Here is a 10,000-nt window from a genome sequence, read left to right on the forward strand (position 1 = left end):
AGAAATTACTGTTTTTCGTTGCATCAGCAGACTGTCATGTTTGTCTTAGTTGATTATGATTACCGTGTAATAGTACCAACCAATACGTCAGATAAAAAACAAATTACAGAGTACTTATTGTCCCCCAGAGATGCAGTATAATAAGTTATAGGGACTTCAGACACAGTGCGAATAATATTAATAATTTTCCTTTTTCTTGGAAAGAAAAATTATTAATATTGTTCGCACTGTCTGAAGTAGCTATAACTTATTATGACTGCATCTGCTAGGGACAATAAGACCTCTGTATTTGCTTTTGCTATCTGACGTATTGGATGGTACTACTACACGGTAATCATAATCAACTAAGACAACCATGACAGTCTGCTGATGCAACGAAAAACAATAATTTCTGCTGGCACTGACCACCTTAAGTACGCGCGTGTGTATATATATATATATATATATATATATATATATATATATATATATAATATATATATATATATAATATATATATATATATATATATATCCTCTAGGGGACATTTCAATACCTGGCTGTATTTTAAATATTGTTATCTAAATAAATGTTTGCTGATCAGAACATACCTTTTACATCAGTGTGTAAGCATCCTGGCCCAGTCGGCAGAGGAGAAGCACGTACCTACGCTGCAAGAGGTGGTGGAGGCCGGCCTCAGTCTAGAAGGAGGACTCTGCTTAACTCTGAACACATTCGCTTGCATCCTCCTCCGAGTCCTTCGGTTTAAAGTAGAGTTCGTCGATGGTGAGCATATTCTGCTTTCTTTTAGTAGGGATCTGGTTTCTTTTACTGGAGCCTATGTACTCCCCTGCAGAATCACATAAGAAATACAAATTAAGATTAGTCATGCTAACTTATTTGTGGAGGAATATTAGTTTGTTAATATCGTATGCATTAGGAGTGAAGGTATGAGTTTAACATGAGGCTCATTCCAAATTCGTTCAAATAATAGCCACCTTCCCCCCCCCCCCCCCCCCCCCCATTGATATTGTTTATCATTTTTACACAAAACACTATACTCTAATCTAATAGCTACAAAATAGCCTCCTATGAAGTTATGTGACCCTATCTCAAATATCACTGTTAAATGTAGTCGCCTTACATGTACAAACTTCAGTTTGTTTAGTGACTAAATTTAACCGTAGTTCGTCTAATCTGGCTGTTTTGATATTTTAATATGACTATAGCGGGTTTGGTTTTTCCTAAACAAATTATGATGTACTTTGTAACTTTCTTCTGAAGTTCTTTATCTTTATGTATTCCTTGTTAGTTATTTAAGTTAAAAGTTGAATGTCATTACAGTCAAATTTCCTATCGACGTATTCCGTACTTCTGTAAATTTTCTAGCATTTAGAATGACATGTTGGATATCTTCTGTTATATGACAACAATGACTACATAGAGCATAACTTTTTCTTTCCTCTTCTACCAAGCTGTGGAACTCACTAACTTCTTAGGTTTTCCTTGGCTCTGATAACCACCACGCGTTTTTCTCTTCTCCCATTCCTCAAGCCCTGAACAATATAAGAGATCAGATTAGCTGAAACTGTGGCCTTGCCACGAAGAAATGTGCTAGGATATCAGATTACTTTACATCATATTACGTCTGTCAAGAATAACATAATTTCCCTTTATGTGCATCTCCATAATCTCTATTGTCGTGTTGTCAATTTTGCCAGAGCTTTAGACATTCAACTCTGGAAACATGACGTCACCAAGCCGCCGAGTGACCAGAAGTTCTGTTTCTTGGAAACATCTGAAGTTATGGGTAAATTTCATGACCTATCACGTCTAATTTATTACATCAGCTGCTTAAAAAATCTTAGTGAAGATCCTTCACACATTAGTGCATATGACCAGGCCCACAATGTATTTTTAATAGGTGTTATAAGGAGAAAGCTTTAGTTGGAGTTGGAGTGTCAAGTATTCATGACAGTTGGCTTCTATTAATTAGAAATTGGTTTATATTTAAATAGATTGTAAAATGCTTCATCATACAAGCTTTATTTTAAACTTGGAACCTAACAGATACCTTCAGAAATTCTTCCTCTAAATATTTGTAATGATGAAATTATCATAACATCACGTTTAATCTTTGAGTTGTAATGTGACGAAATGCCTTACTAAGAAATGTGCAGAATTTTTGACGCTGGGCCTCAGTAATGCTATGATTTTTCCTCCATTATTTAATGCTGAGATCTCATTGCAATCAACTTTTGCTGTGTTTGCTTAACTTAGAATGGTTTTAACGACTCACTTTGAACATTTTATCAATAACTTACCATTTAACAACATCCAACAATAAGAGTTAAATTGCTCTGTTACAAATACCTAAAAAATTTATTTATGACTTTCAATTTTTATTTTATTTTGCTAAATGTAAGCGTAAGCCTCAATAGTTGGTGAGTTCCTAGAGTCTTAATGTAGACATTGTTTGGCATTTAACTGAGAGAGAGAGAGAGAGAGAGAGAGAGAGAGAGAGAGAGAGAGAGAGAGAGAGAGAGAGAGAGAGGTCTGCAATAAAGGGTTCTGATAGTGAATGAGAGAATTAAAGGTAAATGTGGACTTTTAACAAGAGAGCTATTTGAATTCTTCCCCCATTCCCTCTCTCTCGGTTGTTGAATTATTGAAGCCTTAACGTAGACATTATTTAGCATTTCACGAAGAGAGAGAGAGAGAGAGAGAGAGAGAGAGAGAGAGAGAGAGAGAGAGAGAGAGAGAGAGAGAGAGGTGGAGGTGGGGAGAGAATTTAAATAGCTTATTTGTTCGAGTCCAAATTTACATTTAATCATCTGATTCACTATCATAATCATATATTACAGATCTCTCTCTCTCTCTGTTAAATGCCAAACAATGTCTTTACATTAAGGTTTCAATAGCTCAGCAGGTGAGAGAGGGGGTTTGGGGGGGGGGTGGAATTTAAATAGCTCCTTTGTGAAAGTCCAAATTTACATTTAATTCTCTGATTCACCATTAGAATCATTTATTACAGATCTCTCTCTCTCTCCCTCTCTCTGTTGCTGAGCTATTGAAATCTTAACGCTAAGACATTATTTGGCACGTAACTGAGAGAGGAGAGAGAGAGAGAGAGAGAGAGAGATAGCTGTAATAGATGACTTTGATGGTAAATCAGAGAATTAAGGTAAATTTTGACTTTAAACAAGGAGCTATTCAAATTCTCCCATCGCCCCAAACTTTCTTTCTCTCTTTATGTTAATTGCTTCAATAACTCAACAGCTATTGCGGCTTCAACTTACAATTAATTATAATAAAACTTGGTTATAAATAAAATTATTAGGTTCTCTAACAGAGCATTTTAGCATTTGCATTCGTGTTATGGAGACGTATTAAATATTTTTCCTGCGAGTAATTTCAGTAAAAAAAAATAACATTCCAAGTTTTATTTACCCATGATTTTTTTAAATGGAAAACTATAGAGTTTGCATTCTTAATCTAAATAAAATCATTTATAGTGATTTATTCCACAATCATAAATACATTACATTCATCTCTAAATAAGTTTACAGCAGATAAACAGCATCATCCCAGTATATGAACTTTTTTTCCTCAAAATCTCAAGGGTTTAAGATTTCATTTTTTATTAGTGAAACCCTCTATGAAATTTTTATGATGATAGTGATTTCTCGGTTTCATGATCTTTCAGATGACTAAGCTATGTCATGTATACTTCTATAATCTTGCCATAATCTGTTTATTGAAGCACATTATCAAGAAATCTGGACACTATAAAAGGCTTCATAAGCCGGAAACGGATTACAATTGATCCTGCTCGTAAGGCATGTGCAGTTATTAGACAGAAACCTTCAAAGGCTGCGAATTTCAACAAAATCGGATATGAAAATTTTTTTAGGTTCGAAGGGGACATATATATATATATATATATATATATATATATATATATATATATATATATATATATATATATATATATATATATATATATATATATATAATATATATATATATTATATATATATATATATATATATATATATATATATATATATATATATATATATATATATATATATATATATATATATATATATATATATATATATATATATATATATATATATTATATATATATCTATATATATATATATATATATATATATATATATATATATATATACCTATGTCCTTTGTGCACTCCTGTCGCACACCACATCAGCAACTAATGCACAATGTATCAATTTACCACATGACTTAGGGCTACCTCCGTTGCTGGAGCCCTTGTGCTTCACCGAATGCACAAAAGTTTAAGAACTCCTAGTGCACAAATTGTGATCAGTATAGCACCTAGCATGATCATTAATATTGGTATTGTGTAACGTTAACTAATGAAAGGCTCATCCTCACCACTAAGATAAGCAGAACTCGATGAATAGTTGTAGACGCAGGTCGAGTGCGTAAACCAACTCGAAACAACTCAGCACGTGCCATTATTCAACATCTGCGACCCTTGTGAGTGTATCCAACACCCTCTCGTCGCGAAATGTAGATTTGACGTTTTCTACTGAAGGAAACGTGGTCACCACCCCGTTGTCAAGGAAATATCCAGTGACTTCTATGCAAGTCCTACTCGCACCCGCCTCATCGAAGACTGTAGACTCCTGATTTATCCCAGAACGTATCCTGAGACGATATATCGAAGACATCTCATCCTTTGCAAAGGCAGTCCATAGAAACGCTATTCGTGTGTAGACTTGACTCGACCTCTGGTACTGTAGAACGAAGTCGTTTCCATCGCCACCATCACGTAGAGTTGGGAATTCTCTAAAGTCATTGTGTCCGTATTTAAAAGGTCTACATGATCATAAAATAACTAAAGTCTTGCTTTACCCCACAAATCCGTCTTTAATTAATATACTCAATCTACTAGTCAAAATATAATCTTTACCCACCGAATCCTCACAAATAATCCCATATATGACAAACACGCTATCAAAAGAGAACCCATAAAGTCTAACAGCAAAAACCCCTTTTATGGTTTATATAACTAACCTCCATAAAATATAATGCCGAACACCCCTTCTATCTAACTCACATACCCTGACAAATTATATCTCCTAACTAAAATAGAAATGCTATTTAGAGCTTAACCCCCATTACAACATCTCTCGTAAGAAAAAAAAAAGAAAAAAGGAAAACAAAAAAGATAATAACAACAATAATAAGTGAACTTTCCCCCATTACACAGCACACATAAGAGAAAAAGAAACATATATAATTCAATATCTTTCCCAAAACGGAATGCGTACTGTTACGGAATTTGCTACCGCAGCAATCCCATCGACCAAAAAAGAATCCCCTTACACGATACATTCCCGTGGAATGCCATAATCAACATCTACGAGAAATAGTGCAAATCCCCGAGTAATCAATTCCAAAGGGAAAAATCCGGAACCGGATTCATTACAACATCATTGGCAAAAAATCCACCCGTGAACACCTCAGGTGCTTCGAACTGCAGCATAGTCAGACTCGCAACACCAGAAACTCAGGATTCTCAAAAAAATGTTCTATACTGAAACCACATCAGCACATTTCACAAACTATCTCCAGGACATGACCAAGGTGCTCCAAAATTATCTCGAAGACATAACTCTCCCAAACGATACTGCCCAATTATATAAAAAAAATTATCACCTATTTGGGATAAAAAAAAAAACTATGATAAACTCACAGTTTCATAATTATATACCGCCAAAAAAAAAGTCACCCCCAAGGATTAATGCCATCTCCTTATATATATATATAAATCACCATCTTAATGATAACATCACTCCAGTGATAAAAATATTCCCTCCATTTAATTAATAACCCCACACAAAAAAAATCATCCCCCCCAAAAAATTGTCCTTAAATCCTAACTCCCCACGACATTGCCCGAATTAAATAAACCCCAATGTCATCTATTCGGCTCGTGAAACCCCAAAAATTCAGCCCCAAATATCATACACACAGGAATAATCACATGTTTATCATCACGTTTCTCAGCTAAAACAAAAATTTGCCGTATTACAACAACTTCCCACGTAAAATATTAACCCCGAAATCTTACACCAAAACACCGCAGATTTGCGCATAATAAGAAAAAAAACAGTAGAAGGAAATAAAAGAGAAAAAAAAAACGTAAAAGCGTTCTGCCACCAAACTGCAAAAAAACAGATAACAAGAAAAAAAAAAGAAAAAAATGCAATTGCGCGACAATATATTAATCACCTCAACCAATTCTTTTCAATTTCGAGATATGTGTTAACCTCGACCAACCTGTTTTTTCCTCTAAGACTACAAATCTGTTTCCAATTTTCTCTTCAATGACTTTAAAAGGACCTTCAAACTTCAGGCCTAATTTGTAATTTAGTTCATTTCTCACGTTAAGTTTTAAAAATTTATTGTCTCCGACATTGATCTTGGGATCAGATGTTTTACTATTACTCTTCTGTACCATATCTCTGGTTGTGGATTCGAGATTACGGCTGAGACAAGCATGTCTCTCTCTCGCTGTGGATACCAACGCCTCGATCGTATCCTCCCCATGATGAGGTATAGTTAGCAAATCAAATGTGCCTCGTGCTGGACAACCAAACAAAGCTTCAAATGGGGACATTTTAATGGAATCACTAACCATAGTGTTAATACTATGTCTAACAACATTAACATATCTGTCCCAATTCTTATCATTACCTCCTACAGTTTTCCTGAGAGCCTCGAGCACTTTCCTGTTTGCTCGTTCGCACAACCCATTAGCCTCGGGTCTGTATGGAATAATTGTTACTTCCTGTATCCCCATGACTTCAGCTAAACATTCCAAGGTTTTGTTCACAAATTCCCGCCCATTGTCGGTTAATAGAACTTCGGGTGAGCCATATCTGCAAATGATACCATTGAAAAACGCTATGGCTACATCTTCGGCTGTTTTATGCATAAGTGGGAAAATTTCTACTATCCTTGTAAGTTCATCTATTATCACTAACAAGTTCTTGTTCGCATATCTAGACTCACAAAAATTCCCCAGGATATCTATATGTATTCTCTGAAAAGGTCTACTCGGTATAGGATACAATCCTAATTTGTATGAAGTTGTCCTTGCAGGCTTACATGCGTTGCACACCGTACAATTCCTTACAAAATTTTCCACATCTTTCCCCATGTTTTTCCAAATGTATTTAGCACGAACCTCATCATACGTTTTTTCTATTCCCAAGTGTGGACTACTGACCCTGCAATGAACTATATCCAAAACCACTGGAATTAGGACCTTCGGAATTACGATCTGTGTCGTATCTCCTTTACTTTCACTGGTTCTCAACTTATATTTAATTTTCCTAACCAATAGATTACCTTCTAACTCCAAACCCGAAAAAGGCAACTTATAACGTTTCCTAACTAATTCCCCTCTTTGGAACGCTTTTTCATCTACTAAAATCTCGTCTTCATCCTGCCTTTGCTCCATGAGAGGTATATCCCATTGTATGGCCTCGCTAGTGACTTGTGTGACTTGGAAACCTTCCGTGTCGTGAAAACTCCTACTGAGAGCATCAGCAACTACATTAAATTTGCCCTCTATATATTTGAGCTTTGCATCAAAATCTCAGATAGTTAAAAAGCATCGAGCTCTTTTAGGCGACAAATCGGGTTTATTAAAAAGATCCAGTAATGGTTTGTGATCTGTAAGAACTTCTACTTTATCCCCATCAGTAACATTTTGAAATGGACTAAGCTCGACACTATTGCAAAAGCTTCTCTATCTATGGTGGCCATGGACTTCTCGTTGCTGCCCTTTGTCCTGAACTTCCTGCTATATAAAGCTATAGGATGAAATTTCCCATCGAACTTTTGCTTAAGGCAAGCACCTATACCTTCCTGGCTTGCATCAGTCACTAATGTAAAAGGTTCGCTAAAATCTGGAAACTTCAAAACGGGGATTCATTAGCGCGTCCTTGAGCTTTTGAAAACTCTCCGCCTGGGGTTCCTTCCGTTGAAATTGAACGTCTTCCCGCAATACATCAGTTAGGGGAGCTGCTATATTAGAGAACCCTTTCACAAACCTCCTGAAGAAACCGGCGATACCCAGGAATGACTTAATCTCTTTCTTTGATCTGGGGGTGCGAAAATTTGCTATTGCTTTGACTTTATCGTCATTTGCTCTAACCCCTTCCTTAGATATGACGTGGTCTAGATATGTGATCTGCTTTTTCAAGAATGAGCACTTGGGTAGCTTAATTTTCAACCCCGCTAATCTAAGCCTCCTAAGTACTTCTGTAAGCACTTCCAGGTGTTGCGCGATCGTGCCTGTTGCGACCAGGATGTCATCCATTTACACAAAAACATTTTTGCCCAATAACCCGTGCAAAACTGTGTTCACCAACCTGGTAAAGGTCATCGGACTACCCGACAAACCGAAAGGCATTCGCATAAATTCATAGTGTCCCTTGGGCACTGAAAAAGCGGTTATATTCCTTGCTACTCTCACTAAGAGGGACCAACAAAAAACCCTGCGCCAAATCAATTGAGCTATAAATATTATGTCCCCCAATTTCAACGAAAAGATTTGGTATGCACGTGACTGGGTAGCGATCAGGGATCGTCTTTTCATTTAAACATCTAAAATCGTCGCATACACGGACAGAACTGTCTTTCTTAGGCACCGCTAATGAGGGAAAGTTGTAAGGAGACACACTAGGTCTAATGATTCCTTCTTCTTCCCATCTATTAACCTCTTTCTCTACCTGTTCTCTGATTTTAAAGGGTATGCGATATGCAGGAATATAAACAGGTTTTGTGCCACTCTCCAATTTTACCTTATGCTCTAACACATTAGTCAACCCCAATTTATCACCTTGTAAGGCTACCGTATCCCCAAATTCTGCCAAGAGCTCGCTTATCGCTTCAACGTGTTCGCTATAATCCGCATTAGCTAAATGTTCTCTAAATATTAGTTTCCTTGATTGCATTTCTGCCTCCGAAAACTCAGGTTTCCCCTCTACGATAGCCACTGAACCACTATCACAACTCCAATCTTGGAAATCCAATCAATATATATGGTATCTCCTAACTGTATCATTACAGTTTAGCAACTCTAACCACGTAAACCCATCCTTGGATACACTGTTCACCGATGCCATGCTAACAACCCCTCTAAGCTTCTCGTGATATATTAAAAATCATCTTCCGAAGTGGTATATTAAAAATCATCTTCCGTGGGCCGGGGGTTTCGGAGTGAGCGCTGAAGCGGAAAAAATATTTTTTTCAAAAAATCACAGCGTGCTTAGTTTTCACGATTAAGAGTTCATTTTTGGCTCCTATTTTTGTCATTGCCTGAAGTTTAGTAGGCAACCATCAGAAATGAAAAAAATTATCATTATCATATATAAATAATGCGATATATGATAGTGCAAAAACAAAATTTCATATATGATTGTATTCAAATCGCGCTGTGTGCAAATCGGTTAAAGGTAACGAGTTAATTTTTTGTTGTTGTAATTTACACAAATTGCGATCAATTTGGTATATAACACATTGTAAAAAGATAAAAGCAACACAGAGAAAATATTATCACAAAATGATGCATGAATTCGTAATGCGCGGACGTAAAAACATATTCTTTTAAAAAATTCACCATAAATCTAAATATTGTGCTAGAGACTTCCAATTTGTTTCAAAATTAAGATAAATAATGGAATATTACTATACTGTAAGAGTTTTAGCTTACAATTGCAGTTTTCAACCATATCTGAAGAGTTAAATTTGACCAAATGTCGAATTTATTTATATATATTTCTTTATATGCAATTATTTCACAAATGAGAAAAGCTACAACCTTCAAATATTCATTGTTGTATTCTAAATTAAATTGCGCACATTTTCATATATAAAACTTTATGAAACGCCTAATGTGAAAAGGAGCAAATATTAGGAAAATGCGACATACGCATTTTGGAGATTTGCG

General features: G+C 35.8%; 1 protein-coding gene across 1 annotated transcript in view; it reads left to right on the top strand.

Moving 5' to 3' along the window:
• Positions 1–527: 527 nt before the first annotated feature.
• The window catches only part of LOC135224005 (uncharacterized), a gene marked incomplete at its 5' end in the record, with an annotated part of 28,337 nt that continues 18,864 nt past the window's right edge, over positions 528–10,000 (top strand). Inside the window, one exon of the mRNA XM_064262930.1 lies at positions 528–765. Coding sequence (XP_064119000.1) covers positions 528–765 — 238 coding nt within the window. The remainder of the gene's footprint in view (positions 766–10,000) is intronic.

This window comes from Macrobrachium nipponense, chromosome 10 (genome assembly GCF_015104395.2).
Source record: "Macrobrachium nipponense isolate FS-2020 chromosome 10, ASM1510439v2, whole genome shotgun sequence".
NCBI lineage: Eukaryota > Metazoa > Arthropoda > Malacostraca > Decapoda > Palaemonidae > Macrobrachium > Macrobrachium nipponense.